This window comes from Heloderma suspectum, chromosome 3 (genome assembly GCF_057233095.1).
Source record: "Heloderma suspectum isolate Gila_16-S chromosome 3, 16-S_ref, whole genome shotgun sequence".
NCBI classification, from domain to species: domain Eukaryota; kingdom Metazoa; phylum Chordata; class Lepidosauria; order Squamata; family Helodermatidae; genus Heloderma; species Heloderma suspectum.
The window spans coordinates 113382937-113408434 of NC_139460.1; the positions used below are offsets into that span (position 1 = coordinate 113382937).

The window sequence follows — 25498 nt, forward strand, 5'->3', positions numbered from 1 at the left end:
ATCGTATGCCATTGTTTTAAATTGCAAATCACCATGACTGCATTGACAGAAAGATGGTATATCAATGTCATTAGTTACTTAGGCTGCAATCCTACAGACATGCAAATGGGAGTCAATGAACTCAAGGGGACTTCCTTCTAAGTAAATATGGGCGGGATTAGACCATGAGTAAGTAAACAAACACTTCCACATGAGTATGTGCTGCATAACAAGTGGTGTGTGCGTGTATGTGTGTGGGTGAGAGAGAGTGGGGATGGTGGGTTGCATGATCAAGGAGAGAAAATAAGCCATGGTGACTTATTTTCCCTTTGTGTGCGTGCCAGTTGCGAGCTGCCTAAAGAGCATAATGACCCTTACCTGGTGCGGGTTGTCAAGATGTCTGAAGAGAGGGTGGCTGGCTGGGGTGGTTTACAAACCACCCTGAAACTCTAGAACAAGCCATGGGTTCCAGGGTGGTTTGTAAACCACGCCAGCCACCCACCCTCGCCGGGTTTGGATATCACAACAACCCATGCCCCTCGAGGGTAATTATGCTAATTAGGTGACTCGTGACCTGCATGCGCCTGGAACGAAAATAAGCCACAATGGCTTATTTTCCCTCTATGATTGTGCGAATCCTGTCACAGAGGGTAAGTCTATTAACAGCTAAGAGTCATAATACCTAAATGAAACCTCCATGTTCTGAAGCATGGAGGTTTCATATACCCTGAATGTGAAATACTGGTGACAACAATGGAGGACGACTCTGAAAATTCATCCACTGCCTGTGGCTTACCAGAGGTATGTAGCTAGTAAAAACAGGGTTGGACTATCTCAGTATCCAACTTGGTATGCATGTTTATTATAAAACTCCCTCCTCCTTAATAGAAAAAACTAAAAGATATTTTAATGTACACAAGAAATGTTCACATTATGTACACTTTGGACAAAGGAAAGGAGAACACCAGTTGTTTGTGGTTAAGAAATATCTACTCACTTGTCCTCTGACATTTTTGGTGAAGGAACTTTTAAAAGAAGCCTTCTGCGTTGTTGAGCTTCTTCTAAGAGATGTTCATCTTTTGGGAAGATTCCCACCATCAGGTCCATTGTAGTTTTTATTTTCACATTTGGGTCCAAGATATCTGCCAGCGATTTATCCTTGCCCACTATCTCTCTGGCTAACTCTTCTGACTTCCAGTCTTCGATGGTCTTTTCTTTGGCTCTCATGTAACTAACTGCATGGGCGGAAACATCAATGTCCTTTGTGCTGTTCCCATGTGCTTCAACAGGTTGCAAAAATGGCAGTCTGGTTTTGTTCTCAGGCTCTGACTCCACACCTTGCCTTGTGTACGCACAGAAACGCGAGTAGGACTGTTCAGAAGTGCTAAGTGTCTTAATCTGGTCTTTCTCCAAGCCACTCGGTAAGGCAGGGGGCTCTATTGTGCTCACAAGATTCTGCCTACTTTCCTTCTCTGCGTGACTCTCAGAATGTACAATCTTGATAGGAACCATCTTTACTGTTGTGTTGTTATCCATCACTCTTTCAATTCTTAAGAAAAGAGAACAACATTAACGCTAAAAACGGCACTTTGATTTAATATATAAAAATGGAGTATATTAATGAAACTGTATGTTTATTATCTAAGACCTATTTATGAATGTAAGAACTGAACAATACAGAGTTTTACCCTTCATACTTTATTGATTTATCTTAAATACACTTTATTGCCACAGGACTCTAGCCAAAAGTATTCAGGTTGCAAGCTGGACAAAGCACAGGGTGGCTATGAGATTTCAAATATAACAGCGATCTCTTCCGTTTTATTTTTAATAAGCGGAAGAAAACAGCAAGCACAATTGTGCTGACTGATCCCACATATCCCACAAAGTGGGACTGGGAAGTAAGTCCCACTTTGTTCAGTGGGGCTTCCTTCCAAATAAGTGTGCTTAAGACTGTGGCCTTAGTGAGATTTCTATCGTTTATAAACATCAGTGCTTTGAGAACAACTTACACCACATATGATGACAGATGATGGCACAGTTGATATAAGGTAGCAGCTATTTATAAATGGATTTACAGCTTACAAACAGCATTACAGACACATTCCATTTGGCACATGCATAATGTTGCTGTAGCTATATTAGTGCAGACCACTTAGTGTGCCATATTATCAGTGCATATCTTTATGATCAGAAAGCCTGTTAAATTCTGCCCAATGCTGGTACAGCACGGTAGTGCTCATGAGACACATTTGTGATTTATGTTACACTTATCCCTTAATAACTAGCACCTGTCTTTGCATGACAATGATGCATGTACAGCAATAAATTGCATACCATTCAGTAAATTCACTTCTTTACACTTACAGATTTGGAATATTTAATCCAAATAAAGTACCTTTGTTGGCTTACTAACATAGATGTTACAATAAATTCCTGACATGTGATCTTGTCAATTCCAAACGTATTTTGCGAATGTCTGAAAACTCAAAGACACACTGTTGAATCTTGATGCTCACTTAAATGTGATTGTCAGAATTTACAGGTGTAGGGCGAAAAAAAATTAATATGGAATTGTCAACATTTACATGTGAATGTCAATATGGAACACATTTGGGATATTCACGTATTGTATAAAGGTGGCAATTGAAAATAAGCTATGTTTCTAAGCACTCTGCAGCAATACTTCCACTCTTGACCTGTTTTTACCCATACAGAGGGCTCATGCTGGCAAAAGAAAGTCATAGTTCTGTTGGGCTGGCTATGTTCCTAAGCACACTGGCCTAATTCCACTGATTTCTATGGCACTCTGCTGATGCAGGCATACCTAGCATCATAGCCTTGGTATGGCTTACAGCCCAGTCCTGCAGTGTGCTCTGTGTGTGTGTGTGTGTTGCACAGGGGTTGCATCCTGGGATGGATTCCAATGAAACCCACTATAAGAAGAATGGTGTAAATAGGGGGCAAGAGAAACACCAGATTGTTGTTCTGAATCCCACTGGCACAAAGGATACTGATCAGTTCAATCCCGACAATGCAATTGCATAGAAATTCATGACTCAATGAATTCTAGACAAATGGGCTCTGATGTACAGTGATGTTCCTGTTGGTATGATAGAGATATCACTAACAACAGAATGCAGAATTACAGTGCAATCCAAAGTGCGGAAGAGGGGATGGGGGAGGGAGCACTGAAACAGTGGGTTTACCACGTCATCCAAAGTTTTGCCAGGTTGCATTGGCCAGAACAGAAGGGGTGATGGTTTTATTTTTTTCTGGCTGGTGTGGGTTTTTAACCCCCCCCCCCCCCCGTGATTATAATGGAAGGAAAAATTCCTACACCAGCTCCAGGCTGGCATAGGCGAGGATAAGCCCCCTCAAGAGGAGTGGGTGGGCAGAGCTTTGGATCTGGTGGATCCTGTTTCAGGACCTTCTGTTAGCTACTGCCCACAGGAACATTGCTGGGGGCACAGCTATACCTGCAGAGCTCTCCATGGGTGTAGCAGAGGCCTCCACGGGGGCAGAGCAGTGGTACACCTCTGCCTCATCCTAACTTCCAGCAAGCTAGATCTGGGACTCAGGATTGCTCTGCTGACTATTTTGATAAGGCTGATGGTAGTCTTTGCCCTTGCATCAGAATAACTCCCAAACTGTACCGTTACACTTGCACTGTAAGAATGGTACCAACCAGAGAAATGAATAACTGGGCCTGAGAATAGAAACGATAGGAGTCTGGCTTGGGAACAAACACTTGGATAATCACGTATTTGTGACTGGATAAACATGAATGCTATTTAAATAGAACTGTGTGCATCTCCCATGTGTCCATGTCACTGAAATTGTAGGGTAGCCTTCCCCCAACCTCATGCCCTCCAAATATTTTGGACTACAATCCCAGCATTCCTTACCATTGATCATGCTGCTTGGGCCTGATGGGAATTGAAGTCCAAAACATCTGGAGGGCACCAGGTTGGGAAAGGCTGCCCTAGGATTTCAGTGATGTGGACACATGGGAGATGCACACAATTAATTCTATTGTGTGCTCAAAGGCATTCAAAACGTTACAGGACACTCTGAGTATTAGGATAGTATTGTGCAATTTTATTTCATTCACATTTAGAACCTACTCCTTCAATGAATACAAAAGTAATTGTGTCTCAAATGTTCGAACTGTTTAATCACACACATATATAGCTTTCAACACTGTATTATTATTAGGGAGCTCTTCCACAGAAACAAACCTACATAGTATTAGCGACACTGCACACATGCCAAAATGCCCACAAGTTGCCATGTGACTTATTGGTCATTGTGCTTAAAACAACCTTCCCCAACCTGGTGCCCTCCAGATGTTTGGAACGATGATTTCCACCATCCCTGACGATTTGCCATGCTAGCTGCAATTGTAGTCCAAAACATCTAGAGAGCATCAGGTTGGGGAAGACTGGTTTAAAACCGCACTGATAAATGAAGAAACATTTGATGCTGCTTAAATAAACACAGAACCATACAATCTTGTTGATCAGAAAGCCTGAAGTCTAGACTTTTTACATAGATTACATTCTTTAGGCTCCCCATGGCTCCCACACCTACCCACTGATTTCTTTTAAATGGCTCTTTCCTTATTTCCATGCATCCTTAGGGCAGCTAAAGATAAATTCAATTCTAGAGTACTGGATTTGGAAAGACATGCAACATTCAATCTTATCTTGTAATAGCAACAGTCTAAGTAATGAGGATAATACACACATTCATGAAACGTTTAAGATTTTTCAAACACTATATGAAAGTGTGAGGGTATATTCCCAACACTGATCAAGAATAAAAATGACCAGATATGAATATAATACTGAACTGTGTGTATGTGTGTAATGCAATACATATTGCCATAAATAATTTCTATATCCTTAAAACATAAAAGACAACATACATGCCAACCCCAGACCCATGAAAACCACAATATAATGTACACAGAGGAAAAAATATGTGTGTATTTTTGTTAGTAGATAATAAATCAGTTTTGCACACTAACTTTTAAATACACATTCTCAATATATTTTTGTTAGCTTTTTTAGTTAGTTAATAAAGTCTTAGTTAACTTTTAAGTGTTCAAAAATACAAGATTGTGCTACAGCTTACCACTAAGGGGGAAAAAAAGTTTGCTTTCAGTAAAAGTGTCATAACTGGGATTATTTCTAGCTGCCATCCTGGAGCTATAGTTTCAAACAGAGTATTTAAGCAAAACTATCAGTAGGATGTTCACAAATTCATGGTATGCTTCAATATACATATAAATGCCACTAGATGTTAAATCCAGTGTCGCATGAGCAGACTTCCACTTGTGCAACAGGATTTCCCCTTGCTCTCTTCCCTCCTGCAGTTCCCTGGGTACCCTCCAATCTCCTCTGGAGGGTCCCCCAACTCTCTGGGGCAGATTTGGGGGCATGCAGGGAGCTGCAGTGGGGGAAGGCAAATCCATTCTGCCAGCCATTTCTGTTCCACTGGCAGATGGCCACCATTGGATCCAAACTTAGGCAAGCAGCCAATACAAATTACGTACTTCTAATTTAAATTTCTATTTTACATATACAAAGACTTTCAACCTCAGGTCTTAGTAATATAACAACGTTATGCTGGTACAAGCAAAGGATAATTCTAGCCCAGTATCCAGTTGGCCCGGTTTAACAGTGGTCCACAAGATGCTCTTTGGAAGATCACAAGGAGACAAGAAGGCAATGGTGTTCCCCTACTGTTTGTGTCTCAACACCGGCCTCTGAACTGGGGTGCTCCATTTAGCTGTCAAGGTTACGAGTCACTGACATACTTCTTGAAACTGTCTAGCACCTTTCTTCAAAACCATCTGAACCAGCAGCCCCTACCATGAGAAAAGGACCATCACTTTTCTAAATCTACTGCCAATCAATTTCTTTGGCTGAGCCCAGGTCCTAGTATTATGAGACAGGGAGAAAAATTCTCTCCATACCATAATAACTTTATAAACCCCATTGCATTCTCCCCTTATTATTTTTCTAAACAAAAAAAGGATCCAGAAGCTTTAACTTTTCCTCATAGGAAACGTACTCATACCCCTGATTATTTTGGTTGCTCATTTGCACATGTTTTCCCAAGCAATAGTATATCGTTTTCGAGATGGGCAACTAGAACTGTGCAAAGTATTCAAAATGTGGCCACAATACAGTTTTATATAAAGGAATTAGCAATTGTATAAAACACTTTCAAAAAGTAAATAGCAGGTGTGGGGGTTGCTGATCCAGATTGGGGCCCTGGCAGGGCGGAGGGGGAAATTTAACCCTTCACACACTGCAGGGGAAAAAAGCTCCCGTTAGCACCAATGGAAGGTTTTCTTCCAAAGCAAACAGTAGGCATGGAATTGGGACTGCAGTATGGTGCAAAGGGTTAACCGTCCTGTCCTCTGCCTGACATGGTCCTGAGCCAGACTGAGGCTCTCATGCCTGCTATGTAATTTTAAAAAGCCACTAATGTTTTTGATAATTGTGTGAATGTTATCTTGTCTAGTTTGACCCCCACTTTGGAAACATGTTTTTGGAACTCTATACAGTCCACTTGGGTTTTCACCATCCTGAATAATTTGGTCTCGCTGACACTCAGTAGCTAAGTGACTGCTCACCATTGACTCCAGATCATTACAGATCAATTAAATGGTACTGGTCCCAATAAAGATTATTGGGGAACTTTTCTAAAAGCCAAGCATATTATGCTGAAACCTCCATTTGAAGGATGAATTAAGTCAATTCACTGAGAGCCAGTGAAGCGTAGTGGCGAGAGTGCTGGACTGGGAGCTGGGACACCTGGGTTCTAGTCCCCACTCGGACATGGAAGCTCACAGGGTGACTTTGGGCCAGTCACAGACTCTCAGCCCATCCCACCTCACAGGGTTGTTGTTGTGAGGACAAAATGGAGAGGAGGATTATGTACGCCACCTTGGGCTCCTTAAATGAGGAAAAAAGGCGGGATATAAATGTAATAAATAAATAAATTGTGTGGGATTTATGTTCAGATGAATTACGAGGCATTGTGTTTATGAATGAGAAGGCTGACCTGGTATTTCCAAGCCAAGTGGAAACTCCAGTGTTCATTTTCAGTTTTCCTTCAGGAATTTAGAACACTGGGGTTCAAACAAGATTGCATAGGAAGAAATCAGCAGGGGAAAAATGTCTAGATCTGAGTCATGCAAGTGAGGTCCTTGTTGGAGTCGAGGAGGCTAATGGTAGTACCCCATAAACTGTGCCACATCATTTCTAGAACATGCTTGAAAGCTTACTATTAGACAGACTTGTGGGAGGACAACCAATAATTTAACTTAAATATTAAGACACATCGTTAATCATCTGTGTAATGCCACATTACCTTGTGGGATTGTCATCCTGAACAGCCACAGGAGGTTTGTCGGTCAGCTTCTGTGGAGCAAACTGTGGTGAAGGGGACCGTGATGTCTCCATGTCAGGTTTTAGACTGTAGCAATATGTTGAAGACAGCACAGGTTCAGATGGGAGACACGTTTTTTCTTCTAAGTGCTGATAAACATTCTCTGTGGATGCTGACAGTGGAGGCCCTGGCAGCTCGGTGCTTATTAATTTTCCAGAAACCTTTACAGGAGTCTGAGAAGGAGATGAGCTAACCGCAACTATGCTGGCAGCAGTAGGAGAGTGGGACGGAACTGGCCTGTTGGGTACTGTCAGTAAAGACTCTGAGGAAATGGCAAGTGATGCTGAACAACGGTCCTGTCGCCTGTATTTATTATCTCGTTTGGGAGGGGGAGGCCGCTGAGGCACAGGGCCATGTTTCTTATTTAGCAGCGCTGGCTCTGCAGGCAGACTTTCCTCTCCTTTGCTTGGTGGTGGAGAGAAGTAGCTCTCATCTTGTATTTGTAGCTCAGAAATAGCAAGAGGCAGGACACTGTAATCTTTGCTTCTCTCGCTTACGTTTTCCTGCGAATACCTGTAATCACTGGGCAATGTCCCAGATCTACCTCGGTTCCCTTGAGATGCAACAGTGGTCAGCCCTGTATGTGAGGGCCTAGCAGATGCCTTCCATTTGTTTCCTAAATTGTAATCCTGCTGAGCTGTGGGTACTTCAGGACGGCCTTCTGGGTACCCTGTATCAGCTGGCCTAGAAAAAAAGACAAGGGGGAAAATCAGTATTGTTTCCCATCACCTGACCATCACTGAAGGTGTAGCAGACACCTCAGAGGCCAAAGATAACATTATTTATTGTATTACCTATAAGCAGCAACAAATGACTTACACAATAGCAGCAAGGAATTTGTGTAGTATTTCTAATAAAATGGAAGGACTCAAACAACACTGTTAGGGTAGATTAAGGTTATGTAGTGCTGTGCAAAGTGACATAACCTTGAGGCAATATACATCTAACAAAAGTGGAATGATTGCTTTCTTTGTGCGTGAATTAAAGGAGTTGGTTACTTGAATAACATTTTGTACATGCTATTTGATTTTTATTAAACAATGGACCTTGTATCCAATTATATAGGGATTATTCAAACTAATCTTGCATTTTTTCCTACAAAAACACTACATTATATCATCAGGAAAGAATTCAGATGGCAAGGTTAAATCACAGTTTGAGATATGAAACAACTACACTATAATATCAATACAGAATCCAGATTTGCTGGTGCCTAGAGGGGTGGATAGGGGAGAATAAAGAAAAATATTTTGCAGAAGAAGATAACAAGGTATGGCAAAAATTAGACTGAGGCCCCACTGACCTAAACTGAATACTACTGTGGCTAATATGAGACATTAGTCTTGATCTAGTAACAATGGGGTGCACTCTGGGACATGCAAAGAGCTTTGTGGAAATAGGGTCTGGCCCACTCATGAAAAGAATATTTCCCAACACTAAAGTGAATGCCCCACCTCCCACTGATCTTTGGATAGTGGTTCATGTCCAAATTTTGCTTTATGTTCAAAACATCCTTAAAATATTCGTACCAAGATTTTTCTTGAAAAGCTCCGGGAAGTACACTACACAACTTTCCTTTGCTATTTCATCTACTGCTAATTATAAGCAAGCCCGCATGTGCTCTGCACTAAAATAAATGTATATGTAAAATACTGAGCAAACGTATTTGAATAACTGTCCTCCTTTGTACAGTTCGTTCTAGTAATAAGGAGACGGGCAAGGAGCTATAGCTCCTTGCCACTCTCCTTTTTACTAGAACGAATGGTCAGGAATTCTAGGAGTTGTCATCCAAAACAGGGCTGGGGAAGGCTGAGCAATACAGAGCACTAAAACCACAGCCCCTGACTGGAGGAAATCTTATTCAGCCACACCTCTCTCTTCTGGGAGTTCAGCAGACTTTGCCAACACATGAGCAAGCATTTGTGCAGCAGTAAGGGCTACAGACCTTTATTAAAAATAGAAATGAAAGCTGAAATTAACAGAAAACTGAATTCTGAATGTTGTTGCTCCAACTGAATCACATCATATAGTGCAGCTTTGATCATCAGATCAGTTCAATAATGGAAGAATGTCCTTCTTTGTAGGCTTTCAGGAATACAATAGACAGGAATCTCTCAAGGATTCTTCTGTATAGGGTATTCTGCTTTATAAAGTGTGTGTGTGTGTGTGTGTGTGTGCGTGCGAGCGAAGCTTCATTAAAAGAAATACCAAAAGCAGGTGCATGATATTCCTGGGGTTCTACTTCTGTGTATGTGAACAAAAGCCAGTAAGAACAACTGGATACGTAAAGGAAAGTACTGGGATAAACTGATTTCTCAAAATGTAGGGCGAGTGGAGATGAAAAGAGAAATACATGAAGCAGTAAGCAGGAGTACAAGAATAACCATGATGTATCTATAATTAAGAAAGCTGAAGAAAGGGATTTAGTAATTTAAATTATCGAGGGCTTAAACAGTTTTTATATAAACACTTCCTAAAGCATTTTAATAAGAGTACTTGAGTGGTTTCCCCTTCTCCTGTCTTTTTAAATTATTGTTATTTAGTACTTAAGTTTTTAAAGAATGTGAAAAATAAACGTTGCGTCTTAACATTAAAGGACTGAATGGCTCCATTGAAAGAAAAACACACACAGCACACTGGCCAAGTTTGGATGATCAGATCTTGGCTTAATAAGCGGAGATAGGCACAAGATTCATGAACCTGCATGTAGCCTACATGCTACCACTTTGCTCCTCCCTTTGCATGAACAGAGAAACAACCCAGGAAGTCACAATTAACCAAAGCTTTGTTTTACGTACAAACCAAAGAACTATGGTTAATGGTTACTAAACAAACCAGAATATGAAGCCACGGTTTACATTTAGCTTCAGCATCTGGCTTGTTTGGAAGCCATTAACCATAACTGCCAGTTTGGACATAACGAGAAGCCATATATGGTTAATGATGACGTCCTGGCTCGCTTGCTCATGCAAAGGGAAAAGCAAAGCAGGAGCAAGGGGGGCGGAGTGTATGTGCATGAAGGTTGTACATATCTTGGCTTATTGAAATGAGATTTGATCATCTGAACACAACCATTATACAGCTGAACATTCTGCAAGAACTAAAAAGCAAGTAGAAGTACCTCTGAGACCCAGAAAGAAGGCAGGTTTGCTCTCTGATTAGAGGAGGCTGGAGAGACACTGTGAGTTTAGAAAAGAAGCTGAAACAGAAAAGCAAGAGTCTTAGGGATTCTGCTTGTCCTGGGATTACTGATAGAACAAGTGCAATAGATTAGACATTTTTTAAAGTTAGATTCATTTAATGCATTAAACACAGATGTTAAAATCCTAAGTCTGTGGAAGCCAATGGCTATCTTCCTGGGAAATTCTAAAAAGCCATGATTTCACTTAAATCTGCCATTATTAATTAGATGCAAATTATATAGATGTGTATTTACTGAAATAATGTCAGAACTACTATTACTATACTAGAAAAAAGACTGGTTCAGGGCAACAGAAATAACTAAAATGATGTCCATAGATTAATAAGCCATTATAACATGTCAGCTAAACATATTCGACAAGGTTTCTCCCATTACTGTTTTAAAACAGCTTAGGTTCCTACAAATCATTCCCACATTTGAAAAAATGCCTTTTCAGGATGCATGATACATAAACTCCAGATGCTACGCTGAACTACATAGATCTAGCCTGGAGTCAGCTACATTTTTACAACACTCAGACAAGAGATGCTAAGACATGGAAGTTACTTTTGAGATCATTACTGTCATTAATGCTGGTTGCCATTACATCCTATAGTATCCAGTTACAACCACTTCTAAAATTAATTAGAAATTCAATGTACATACTTTTAGCACCACTTCCATTACTACAGGATGTGATGGCAACTAGCATAAATGCTTTGAAAATATGTAGATTATAGGAATATCTGTGGCTACTTGCCACAAAGAGCAAAAAAAAAAAAAAGGGTTGGATCCAATACGGGCCGTCTACCACTGGGACCGAAACCGCTGATGGAACAGAACCCTCCCCTGTGCTCTCTCAAATCTGGTCTGGATGGCTGGGGGACCCGCCGATTTGGGTGTGTGTGTACAGGGGGGATGCACTGGGAAGGAGAGCAAGGGGAAGTCCCGTTGTATGATGGGAAGTCTGCTCATGTGACACTGGATTTAATCCTATAGCCTCTTTATTTCAGAAACAGCACATCCACTACTAATGCTAGATGGGTTAAATCAGGCTTATATGTGAACCTTCTGATGTATCTGCCTGGCTATTCTTGGTAGACAGCAGTATCAGAGTATAAAGATTTTGCTAAACTTTGTGGTAATGAGGCCAACATTAGAACATATCTGAAAGTATATACATGACCGGTGGATTTTGTATCTTTGATTATTGCAAGAATAATATGCACTGGCCTCAGAAGATTACACCCCCAATCATTTCTATTTTATTTTTTAGTTAGGTAAAACTGATTTAATATGCTGCTTTAGCTTCCAAACATTGTATTATTTTATCTCTCTGTCAGGCAAAGTGCCATACTTTTAAGATATAACTCTTTCTCCCTACAGTCTCTCTCAAAAACTTGCCACTACCAGTAATAAAAGCAGATACTGTTTTCTTCCTCATCCTGAGTTTAGTCATTTGCCTCAAAGTTAAGTTCTATGTAATTAATTAAGGACAATTAGTCAGGACAATTGGATTGCATTAGTTTTTTAGGGTGATGTTACTGTTAAATAGCAGAAGACATCAAGCAGGGAGGGAGCCATTCCCCACTTTGGTCAACAGTTGCAGGCACTGGCTTGGATCTGAACAGTGCAATCTTATGCATGCCTAGTCAGAATTAAGCCCTACTGCGTTAAATGGGACTTACTCCCAGGTAAGTGTGTACAGGATTACTGTCTAAGATACTCTTGCACAAGCAGTTTGCACAAATCTCCCCTTTGCTGCTACAGCTTGTCCTCTGTGCCACATGCCATCCTGGTTCCAGAGGGTCATTGAATCATAGAGTTGAAAGGGACCTCAACAGCCAAATCAGTAGAATTGGAAGTGTCTTCCAATCTGCATTTTTTTTAGGGCAAACAGGATTCCAGAGGGAAACAAGAGAATGGAAAGCCCCATTCCATGAACAGGACTCTAATCTATCCATGGGAAGGGCGTTAGGTTCCAGAGCCACTGTGTAGTATCATTTGAAGAATTAAATATAGACATCAGAATCCTAGATCTGTGGAAGCCAACATCTTATCTGCCCGTTAACTTCAGAAAGGCCAGGATTTCATTTGTAGATTGATTATGTCTATAAACTACCCTTAAACATATTGGAAATGAACTGAATTGAGGCATCAGACTTATATTAAGTACTTGATAAAAAGTTATTATACATGAGAAAATATACACCATGACACAGGTAGGGTATTGTTGTTTTGTGTGCGCGCGCGTGTCAAGGGCTCCTTGGCGGCCTCTTTCAGTCTAATCCAGTAGCCAAGTGCAGACACAGACAAAGGGATTCTTTTCAAAGCTTTATTCCTCTTTTACAACTTAATGACTCTACTGTTAGCAACTAGCTATGAGCAGCAGAGTACCTATGCCCTAAGTGGGAACAGTTGGTCCCCGTTTGAAGGAGAATCACTGGCAGACCCTGAACTTATGGGCTAGGGAGAGTCCCTCCCCTTTTCCCTTGGATCCTCTGGGCGCAACCGTTGTTTGTGCGCCAACTAGGCACTACATCTCCTTTCTGCGCCCTCCATTTGGCGCCACTCCCTGCGTCGGTGTCGCGCATCCAGCAAGTCTTCTTCCCGCGCTCTCTCACTCCCAGGACTGCTATCTATGCCAGGAATGCCGGTGGGAGGAATCTCTGCCAGCTGTTGGCCCTGGGAAGGATGAGCGTGCTCCTCTCCCAGGAGCAACTGCTCTTCCTCAGAATCAGAACTACTCTGGGATTCTATGGGCTCAGTGTCCACCCTGACAGCACGTGCGTGTCTGTATGCATATTTACACGGCGGAAACTTTTTGTTTTTACTGATGGGCTGTAAAAAAAGGAGATACTAGCAGGGCTCCTGTGTGTGCGTGTAGAGATAGATAGGTATAGGACACACACAGGGCTTGTCAACTGCAAAGGCTCCCAATGCGGGCCAATGCAGTGTGCCTATGCACAGCCATAGCAGACCTCCCTGTAAGATCATCAGTGAGGAACAGGGTTGTAGAAGAGCAGTAGCCAAGAACACAGCACTAATAACAGTGAATGACAACCACCCATTTATAAGGGAGAAACTAAAATAAGTGCTGTCAGGGAAACCACTGGGGTGAGAGCTTTCCTGTGTCTTGTGAGTGAAAATCAAACGTGATCCTATCTGCATAGTCCCTATCCAGGGTTCCGTACTTTGGTCAAGCTACAGTGCAATTGAATGCTTAGAAATGACTTTGATATGAATTGATTAAATAGGCCATTGCTATACATTATGTTCCTAAAGCACAGACTGAAATGTCAAGATAACTGGTCTCAAACAACCTTGCACTGTTTTGTCACAGTAATATTAATATTTTAAATGATGGCTGAGTGTGGGGTTGGGAAGTATAACAGTGGGTATTAGCAAGTGGGGTAACATGCATGTACTATATTCCTATTATAATTGCTTGCAAGAATAAAACCTTAAAATGATGTTAGTAAATACTTCATTTTGTTATTGCACTGCTTTAAAATGCCCCAAGACAGACAAATTCTCAGAAATTCTGATGTGGGTTTGAATGTGTGCTCACGCAGGGAAGATGAAAATAGGAAACTGGAAGATATTTCAAAAGTAAACAGTTATTTTGCATCTTGGCATGCAAATTTGAAAAGTACTCATAAGGAAGCCAAAAGGAAAAGAACTCATAAGGAAGTGTACTACCAAAATGGCATGCTTGACCAAGAAGTTCAGTCTATCTCCAATATAACCTCTTTAAAGATCCTTAGGCTTCTATCACAGTTGTTGCCAAAGCAGGAAAATGCATGCAGTAATGTTACAGATCAAATGATCTTCAGCATCTTCTGCTTGGTATTGAAAGGTTACTGGAGAAATCACAGCACCAAATATCTTATGTTAAAGTGACTGACTGATTGACTCTTATTACACTAACACACAAAATGGTTATAAGGAAAAGGTGGCTGCATTCAACACAGAGGGTGGTGATTTCTCATGCAACACATGCCAACCATATTACCCCTGAAGAGACTGGAGCTTACTGTTCAGAAAGGAGAAAAGAAAGCAAGCTTCAAGCAGCAGAAGAGCCCAGAGGCAAAACCTGTAAAGTGTTACAGCAGTGTTAAGTTCCAAAAGGTCCATCCTAGCAGCTCCCATTACAACTTTAATGACTTTGCAGGACAAACACTCTTGAGAAATGTAATTCAGAATGCTTTGTGTTAGAGGTCATGTCCCCCCACCCCAAGGAAACAATCCCCAATGAAAAATCCCCTTTCTATAAAAATTAAAAGACAATCTCATCATAAAGGGAAAGTAAAATAGAGTCTTAGATGCACGTGGCATTTCCCCAGATACCATGAAAGATAAAGAGAGAGAGAGAGAGAGAGAGAGAGAGAGAGAGAGAGATAACATTTTCATGCTGAAACCATTCAATATCTTAGTGGCACCAATAATTCAGCTATACACCTGCTCAAAAAGAAAGCCATCAAGAGTTTCTCTCCTATTTTCATCATAAATATAATTAGCTCTAAAAATGAAGTTGCACATTTAAAATATTTGCAAAATTTATTTTGTTTGTTGTAAGCTTGCTTTCCTAACCCAAATAACTTGGGGTTTTGACATGCAGTAATCTGGTGCCTAAGACAGTTCCTTCAGGCGCAAGTGAGGCCAGAGGTGCCTGTTACGGCCAATACCAAAATCAGGACCTCCAAACTCTTGTTCTTCCTGAGTAATTATTAGTAATTGAAACCATGTGGCAAGATATTATTATCACATTGTGAATATTCCCACCCCTGCCCTGCTGCTTGCAGGTTCAGGGAAATATTCAATGTAATGGTGTTATTCATTTTGCTAAGGAACAGCAAGGTAGAATGGTTAGCTTCTCCAAAAATATTTGCCAATATCACGTCTGCTAGCCCACACATTTGACCAGAAATGAGGCATAGGAACCTGAATCATAATAAAGAGTCAAGCAATAATTAACTGTTAGCATCCATGTTTAAATAAAATATACATTTTTTTATATAAATGTCCCTCTCCTTCTCTCCATCATTTGCCAAAACAACAAGTAGGCACCAGTGAAGCTAGCTGGGATGGAGACTGCTTTCCAACCAGAAGGCCTAACACCAGATTCCCTATAGGGGGACAGTAGCCTCCAGGACAGTAGCAAAATATAGAAATAAAGTCTGTCCTCCTTCAAAATGATACCCCGCTCCCACAAATGAATTATTCCTGTATTTTGCATCATTAAACATAACTGGAAAGAGGGGAAGAGATGTCAGGCTGCTGTTTTTGGCTGGAGCCACACATCTGCCGTAATGTCTACTTCTGGCCTAAACAGAAACAGATGTACAAATTGACCATGTGGTAGTGAACACTACATTCCCAAATGCTCAAATATTATTGGTCTGTCCTTGAGTTTACTCTGTGAAATAGAGAAGGCAAACATAGCAAACGACAAAGTTTGTTTTAGTTAGAGCACAATAAAGGAAGTCCAAAATGCTGGCATGGTTGTATTTTCCCCCTTGAATGAGGGAATAATCAAAACTATTTGCATATAATAAAACAGGTTAATATGAAACCAAATGAAACTGAGTAGAATGCAGAAGAAGAATGCTGATTAAAAGAAAGTAAGTAGCCGAGAGGAAAAAAGGATTTAGGAAGAGTATGTGGGAGGGAGATAAAAAGGAAAGAAAAAGATGTGAAACATACCAGCAGCTGAAATGCAAAGAAGGCAAAGCAAATGCAGTGGAGAGTAGAGAGGTCAAAGGAATGAGACACAGAGACAATTTTCATAGACTAATTAAGGGTGAAATCCTATGGGTTGCGTCTTGGGTACTTGTAAGTCCCCAGATTTGGAGGCTTACTGGTATCCTATGCAGAGAGGGAGGCGCCTTGTGCCTGTCTCCCTGCATTAGCTAGATGGACGATTCTCAGGGAAGGAGGCTGGGGCGGCCATGGGAAAAATCGTAGGACTGCTGTCCCAATCTCCTCCCCTCTTCCCAGAACGCCCCCTTCTCCCTGTCTCCGTGCTCAGTTTTATGAGCATGGAAAGGCAGCCAGGGTGGTTGACTCTGCACCAGCTACGAGGGGAAGGGGACCGTGGTTTTCTGGCTCCGAGCTCGGAGCCCTGTCTCTGAGCTCAGAGCCAGGAAACCAAAACATTATATGTCCCCCAGACACTGTCTAGGGGAACATAGGATTGTTCCCTAAAATACTTTTTTAAGGCATCAGAAGCCAGAAATATGGCCCATTGTAATTTAGGACAGAATACACATTCCTTTCATTTCAATCTTTTCCATTTCTTCTAATACAAGATTTTTTTTTCAAGATTATAGAACACTACTATGAGCCATTATTTCTTGCAATGTGAAACATAGTTCAGATATGCTTTTAAGGAATCTTCTGAATGCTGCACAATTCTGTTCCATGAAGTAACAGTTGGCCTCTCTATGGATATGTCAGCATTGTGCATTGTTCTCCCTCCTAATCCCTGCTCTGCAGAAAACCTCTTAATACCCATCTAGTTTGACATGAGATTAGACTGAAGGCACATGATGTAGGCCCCTTACTGAAGGTGAGCAGATCTAGCTTTGGCCAGTGCCACCTGAAACCCTAGGTACACTGCCTTTTGTTCCATCATGGAAGTATGAGGGAACATAAATAAATGAATATAAAGCAAACAAACCTGAACACTGCTATTTTGTTAGACCACTTAGATACTTATACTCCCACTTCATTTGTTTGTCTAAATTATTTCTAATGTGTGACATACAAAGTTAACAGTTTAGTGCCTTATATAGGGCATCCACTTAATTTCATTTGATTGCATAACACATAATGGCTCGCAGCTGAATGTGTAAACAGACTGTTGAAAGGCACTATTTTTCACTGAATACACACATGCTCATCATGATAGTGAATCTGCCTGTAGCCTTAAAAATTAGGGTATGTTTACACTACACACTTAAGTTACGTCGTGCCAGAGCTCCTCTTAGGAGATGTAGGCTGGAATCCTATACACCAGGGATGGGGGTTCTCCATCCAGCCCAGCAGCTTCTTCCCTTGGCCCCACACGCTCACCCCCGGAGGGAAAAGCTCTTCTCTCTGATCAGCTGCTCATTGGAGAGAATAGCTTTTCCCTGTGGGGCAGAGGGACCAGGGACAGAGAAGGAAGCTGCTGAAGGATTCAGTTCTGCTTCCTCCTGAGCCTTCCTTCTGTACATGTGGATAGGCTTGACATTTGTGATGCTATTTCATAGTGCTGCTGAGTGGTTCAGTCCTGCTTACTTCTGTGTAGAGATGCAGAGGCTTGTCCTGCTTATTTGTGAGTTGACATGAGTCTCATGCTTACTTCTGAGTAGACATACAGACTGGTAAACAATTGAATTTTGGTGTTTTGGGGGTCTTTTTCATATCAGCCTCACCCACTTTTGCCGGTGGGCCTGCCCATCACTGAAATGCAGCCTCTGAGAGCTTGTCCAAAATCGGCCCTTAGGCTGAAAAAGGTTTGTCACTCCTGTTATACACACCTACCTGGGAATGGGTCCCATTAAATGTTATGGGTCTAATTTCTGAGCAGACATGTATAGGACAGCACTGTCATGTATTTTAAGTTCTGGGGAGGTTTTAGGGAGATCTGTACTCAGTGCTCTCATCATAATACATGACCTAGCATATGAGCTTCTGCCATGCATTAAAAACGTGGTTGTTCAGGCAGGTATTTGGGATGGGTTAGGGTATTTTAGAAAATGTTTTTACTGTAGAATTTTATTGTTTTAAGCTGTTTTATTATATACTTGTACATCACCAGCCAGATGGGCGATTAATAAATCTAATAAATAAATTTAATAATAAATAAATAATAATTTGAGGAAATCTGTGACAGCCTGTTTAAATACCACTGCAAGGACTGGTGCTTAAACAGCAGCCACAACAGAGAGGTCACTCTAAAGTTTCTTCTCCCTGTGGAAGCTGCTTCTGTGCAACAAGTCATCTGAAAACACTGCCTCCATACTGCTTGTCAAGGTTCCCCTTTTGACCTGGACCGCCTGAGCAACTCCTTCAGGGTCTCTTGCCTCCTTAAGAGTCCCACCTTCCCCTTTCCAGTAATGTGGGGTTTAGGCTGTAGACGTGGGGTCTACAACAATGTTGTGTAGACCACAACAATTTACTAGTAGATTTAAAGCAAACGAATTACAACTAAAAGTATTTACACAATAGAGCTGAGTGATACAAAAGGCATTAAAAGAAAATAAAAGTTGCAAAACACAAGTTCTTTTACCCTAGCTGTCCTTAGACTTTTTTAGGCTGCTTCTTCCTGCTCCCTGTTCAGGCTAGTCTCCTGACTCTTACTGGCTCTCTCACTCTCTTTATATACCCTCCTCCCTCAAAACTGAAAGTACTGCTTCGAACCTGAAGAAATGAAACTTAACTGGGGAAATGAAACTGAATCTTAACCAGGGAAATGAAACTACTCCACTCAGGCATACCCCCTCCCAACAACCCGCCCCACCAGGCCTCTAAGCCTGACCTCCCTCCCCTCCTTGCCTCTGTAAGCCTCAATACTTCACACTGCTCTATGTGTGTCTATGGGGAACGGGGGAAAGAAAATGTGTAGTGTATGTTTTGTGTGCATTAGCTTATATGCACACACAAGATAAGTAGCCTAGATGTAGCCTAAAAGTTAGGGCAACTATTTCAAAGTGGTTCCAAATGAAGTGAAACCATAGTAGTGTATAGCGTGAATGTTTTATTGGTGCAGCCCTAATTGAAAGTACAGATCCGAGGATTTAATCCTATATGTGTTTTTGCTTTAAAAATCGGCATATGGCGGTACTTTTATTTTATATTGCGTTAGCTCAGCAGAAATATACATGGTAATTATGACAGCTGATGACCAGAATTTGTTTAGCCTTGCTTGAATAATGATTTAATTATTCAATTATTTACCCCCCCCACGCATATTTAATTCCTTTGCTAGAAACTTCAAGAAATCCAGGTACATAGTTGCCACCAGACAAGGTGATCAAGTCACATGGAAATCTATGGGCTAGGACAGCCCACAGATTTCCACATTCTTAAAAGTGAAGCTAGTACCCTCCAGATGTTCTCGATTTCAACTCCCAGCAGCCCCTCTTGGCAATGGTCAGCAATCCTGGGAGTTGTAGTCCAAAGCATCTGGGGAGCACCAGGTTGGAGAAGGCTGGGCTAGTATTAATTTACATTTGCAGTTACTCACATACCTGAATATCTTTCAAAGCCTCAAACACCCATTTTTAAATTTACAATATTTGTATATTCCCTTTCAACCATAATGATTCTCAAAGCAGTTCCTACAGCCAGTTATAGCTGTGAAACTACCAAGGGTGAGGATCGATGTAACATAAAGAGGCTACCACACACGTGAATCAAACACAGTTGAAGCCATCGTCCTTGTTTCCATCTGAAGTACTGGAATGTGGGGCCCTTTGTTAGCTTTTTCCAGCTACAGGAAGCAGCAGCTGTGAGTGAGCAAAAAGCAAGCAGGCAAGCTTGGACCAGTGTTCAGTTTGCAGGTAGAGTCACCTGTCATCTCAGCTGATGTACATCTGTCTTTTGCCCAACACTCAACACTGGAAAATTAGGATGAGTAATGAAGGTTTTTATAAGTGCTTGAGTGACTCTTCCACAGAACAACATCGCTACCTGCCCTAGTATTCTTATATAAATACACAGGTTAAATGTAAGAAATCATTAACTTGGGAAAGCCTGCATGCAAAATACTATGGGTGGAGGGAGAAACATAGATTAACAGTTCCAGGTTCAACACCCAGCACTTTTAGTTAAAGAATCTCAGATAACAGGGCTTAAGACATGGCTGAGCCACTTTTAGCCTTTGGTTTTATTTCAAAAGCCCTCAGTTCAGACCTCTGGCAAGAGCCACATTTTTAAAAGTCAACTGCTAGCACAGGGCATTGTCTGGAACAAAAAGACTGTGCTTGTGCAGATCTTGTAGTTTGAGATACGTGACATCCCAAGAACTACACATTCCAAAGTTCCTTGTACAAAAACAGCAAGGAAGAACAGCTGGAGGGTCGAAGCACTATCATAATCAGTATACTGATCCCAGGGACAGTAGAAGTCAGTGCTGCTGATTTACAGGCCCAAAAGATATGCAAGTAAATTAATGGTTTTGCAATGAAAAAGGCCAGAAAATAAAGCTTTAAAGTGAACTGATCTGCTTATACAGTGTTTGCAGCCATGTTGTTCCATTTGAATAAAAACTAAATCAAAACATCGACAATTAATTATACCTTTATTAGGATCAATCAAAAAGTGAAAAAATACTCAGCAAGCTTTGTAGGACTCTTCTTTAGGTTAGAGGTTATGTTACACAAAAAGGAGAGGGTGCTTTGAGGGACAGTAGAAACACCCCAGTGTGGGCCGCAGTGTAATTTCAGAAAGATAAAAAATATAATTTCCGAATTAAAAGAGGATTTTTTCATGACACATGAGACTCACAGTATGGGATTGGATTGGATTGTGGTATCCCCAAAGATGTCATATTAACCCCATCTTTGCCTAGCTTTACACAGGCCATAAAAACGGTTTAATTTAGACTGGCTTTTGATGGCTTTTAAAGTTTTATCCCCCCCTCTGGAAGTTTTAAAGGTGGCTTGCTCTGTTCTCAGTTTGATTGTTTCATTTTCAGAGTTGTATATTGCCTTGGAGCCCCTTTTGGGCAGGAAGACAATTTATAAATATTTGAAATCATGCTTGGGCCCTGCAGACCAGAAACAGTATCTAATGGGCATTTGTCAGAAATGTATATCCTGTATCAGGAGTCCCTATGCTTTTTATATCAGTGGTCACATTGTCCAGCAGGGACACAGGTCACAGTCTTTCCCACTGTGGTGAGATATACTGTATTTCTATTTAAATGATAGTATTTCTAATTTGTACCTACACCTATACATTAGTATATGCAAATGTTATGCCAATCACTGTCCTCTTTTTTAATGATGCATACCTAGCCATCCTAGCTGTGTTACAAGTTTGTACCAGGCCCAGATAAATGATGCCCCCCGCCACCAAACACACTGCAATGGGCCCTTTAATAATGCTACTACAGCAATTTCAAGTCTGAGGGCCTAAAGAGTTCACCAGTACAGATCATGACAAAGCTTGTCTTCCCACCCAATCAAACCGCTCTGGTCCTTGCAAAGCCAGGGATTTTTGATGACAATTTCAGGGGATGGGGTTCTTTTTAGCCATACAGCCTCAAGCTAATCACACCCACACAATATACCTACCTGTGGTAGAAAAAGGATGCTCATAACAAGTTTGCACAAAGACTATCCTCATGAACCTAGTTAACACCTACATATAATCATAAGTGAATTGTGTACATTATAATCTATAAAGCAGATGTGACTATGAAGTCTGCTTAACACAATGCAATGGATCTAAAAACACAGTAACAATCTGAGGCAAAAAATGATGCAAGTACAACAAAGAAAGCACAGAAATGAATTTGTGAGCCTTGCTGATGACAACCTCATGATGATTATTTGAGCAGGCAAGCCTTACTAAATGGCACATTCATTTCAGCAGGAGTAAGAGTTCCCCCCCTTTCTTAAGAATAGTGCCCTGAAGTCATGGGTTGCAAATAATGTTCGATATAGAGATAGAAGCATCTGCTCACAAAAACAAACAAAAGTCTTTTAGGACATTGTGGGTTTGTGAAGACACTTTAGAGGACTCTCAAATACAGATAAGTAGGTATCTAAAATACTGGGCAGTGCAACTATATTATGCAGTTTACATACTACAGAATCCATATAAAATATATTCTGCTTTCCAAGGCCATGAAAAATGCTGATTGGCTGGAATATGACTATAAAGCCAAGAGGCAGATATCATTAATGTCATAAAAAATTGCTTAATTACTACCCAACATTTAACTGCACTGAAAATGTCACTCAAATTCAAGAAGCACTTCCTTATTTAGGGAATGTGTGTATTGCTCTTCTGCACAACTTTTCAAGGTGGTATGCTATCAAAATAATAAAACAGTACAATAACATTCAATAAAGCAATATCAAAAACAAAACCAGCAGAGTAAATCGTCCAGTACATAAGGAAATATCTTTAACCTTGCAATATACGGTAACAGCATATGTTACCAATCTGACAACCAAATCCTACACATTTTCATTTAGAAATAGTTCTCACCAAGTTCAAAGGGACTAATGCGCAAGAAAGTGTATACAGACTGAAGTCCTGTACACAGTTGCTTGGGAGATGGTCCAAGTGAATTCAGTGGAACTATTTCTGAATAAATATCCATCGATCAGGCTGTCAGTTAACCAAATCTGTTTCATTAGAATCTCTCATCAGTTCTCCACTCGCATGTGTAGCTATTATGTCAGTAATCTGAATACAACTGTGATTAAAAGGAGATTTCTTGCAGGATGAATAAACAAGTCTTTGCTTCTTTAATAAAAGTCCAGCCACCACCAAATATCCCCAGACCACACAAACATCTCAATTTTGCTGTGCATTATTCAGCAATAAAGTCTATATTTGTAGTGGATTACTTGTTTCCTTGTTACTTGCTTAAGGGAATATCCTGCAAACCATTTTATCCCAGTGAACTAAGCCATGAAAATACATGCCATACTCTTGCAGTAGAATCCAAACTAGCTGCAAAAAGGCAACCCACTTAAAGGAGCCAAATCACATTCTATAAATGACAACCACAATAGGGACAAAAGAAAGGAATACTTAGCATTGCTGGCAATGGAAAGTCACATGAAAAAGCTTCTTAGAAAATTCATATGCACCCCCTTCTTCCCATTATATTAAAAAAGGTAGAGGGGTGTGTGTGTGTGTGTGTGTGTGTGAGACAGAGAGAGAGAGAGAGAGAGAGAGAGATTTATCCCCCTTCATTAAACATATTCTGAAATGATAATAATAAAAAATAACAGTGACTACACACAAATAAATAACATAGTAGACGAAGGAAACAATAAATGTGTGTCTTTTACTGATAGCTAGTTCTCCAGGGACTAACAAGCAGGAAGCAAAAATAAATCCATTCATAATCTCTACCACCCCTTGACCTATTTTTATCACTTAACAAAACAGCCACACCTTTCAGTATCAATTTTTCATTCAGATTTGGTTTTTCACTCACCAGTTCCTTTCAGAATCTCCAGCCACTGTTTCAATACACTAAAAACCTCTTATTGGAAGATGCTTCAGAAATATAAATACCAATGTCCATCTGAACCTGCCTCACAGTGACAATTCTGCTTGGAAAGCTGCAAGCACAGAAATCTCACATCACCCATCAGCTAAAGCCAGGCTTGCAGCCACAAAAAGGAGGAATAAACGTGCTATCAACCTCAACCCAGAAAACAAACGTTTTTGAAAAGCACTGGCACTAATTCCAGTGAGCATTAGGCTGTGAAAACAAAAGCAGCTATGAGCAGCACACACAGACCAGTGCAGCACGCTGGAATGAAAGAGTTGCATTTGTTTTAAAAAAACAAAAAACCCAAACCAGAGAAACCAGAAGATACATTAAAAACAAAAGTACTATATCATGCAGTGCCTCACCCACTCCAGTATTTTGCAGCAGTTTCTGCAGGCAGGGATGGGGAAATACATCTTGCAAGTAAAGGTAAGAGCTGCAAGCCTGCCCACAGTTATATGAAGATGACGTTCCGCTGATTTTAGTGGGATTTATCCGCACATAATTGTGGTCAGGATTGCACTCTGAACAATAGGAATCTTCTACAAATGAGTACTGCAACAAAAGCAAATCAACATTGAACTTACAGCAATTATAGTCAATGGACTGGTTTATATATCTCAATGCTACCACAAAACTAAATTGCATTAACTTACCAGAATTTATAAACATTAGCCACTATTCAATTTGGATTCAGGAAGATTGCATCCTTGCAAATGCATCCCAGAGAGCCACAGAGAATGGAGTCTGCTCCAACCTCTGTCTCACTGACTGTCATACAGATGGTTTTCAAATCCATGCCTCACAACAGCTGGCTTGTTTTTGCCTTTTCATGTGACTGACAAGTTCATACAAGCACTGTCAACTTTAACCCCAATGGCAGAAGGCTCAGCTTGCATTATACGTTACATCATCGAAATTCTCGACCTTGGGGAGAAAAGGTTGTAGACTTCAAAGCTTCATCTTCTTTTTTGACCCCTCAAAAAAAAGAATTCCATACATGTACTGTTCTGTGTTTCAAAAGAAGCATCTTTTATCCCAGTGTCAGAAACAATTATATTCCACATGGTTTAAACCTATAGAAAATACATTATTACATGCCTGATCTGCACTGTATCAAGTTTTGGTGGAAATAGAAAGTATCTGACTGCTATGCAAACTACACCCACGCACATTTTGGGCTTGGTCAAAAAGAACAATGAAAGCTATCTTGTACACAAACAAAACCTGTTTGACCAGAGACCATAGCGTGACAGAAAAAACCAACATGTGTAATGTGGAAATGGTGACTCTACTGTACTATCTTCACAATGCTTGAAAAAATATCTGTACCCAGTAGACATTCATTGTTAAGTTCCCTGCTGTCAGACTTTAAGAACATAAAAATCATTACAGGAATTATAAAAGATTTGTGCATGTTTGTGGCACAGACAAACATGATTTTATATTTAGAAACAAAACAAAACAAAACAAAACAAAACAAGATGCTTTCCTGTAGTGTCGCCCTCTTATCATGGCTTATGGTAAGCCATCTAGTCAAGCACTGGAGAGAAAGCCATGCGTGTACATGGTTCAATACATCAGATACGTACCAAGTAGTGCCTGGTGGACAGGTAACGTGTGAACAACTGTGCACA

General features: G+C 40.7%; 1 protein-coding gene across 3 annotated transcripts in view; it reads right to left on the reverse strand.

The window, feature by feature from the left end:
- SHROOM2 (shroom family member 2) overlaps positions 1-25498 on the reverse strand; it is a 180284-nt gene that overhangs the window by 12291 nt on the left and 142495 nt on the right. For 2 of the 3 annotated variants that reach the window (XM_084844226.1, XM_084844224.1), the window contains 3 exons: positions 10568-10645; positions 7369-8130; positions 977-1528 (listed from right to left, as the gene is read on the reverse strand). In XM_084844226.1, the coding sequence (XP_084700352.1) occupies positions 977-1528; positions 7369-8130; positions 10568-10645 (1392 nt within the window). The remainder of the gene's footprint in view (positions 1-976; positions 1529-7368; positions 8131-10567; positions 10646-25498) is intronic. The other variant, XM_084844225.1, reaches the window with a different exon arrangement.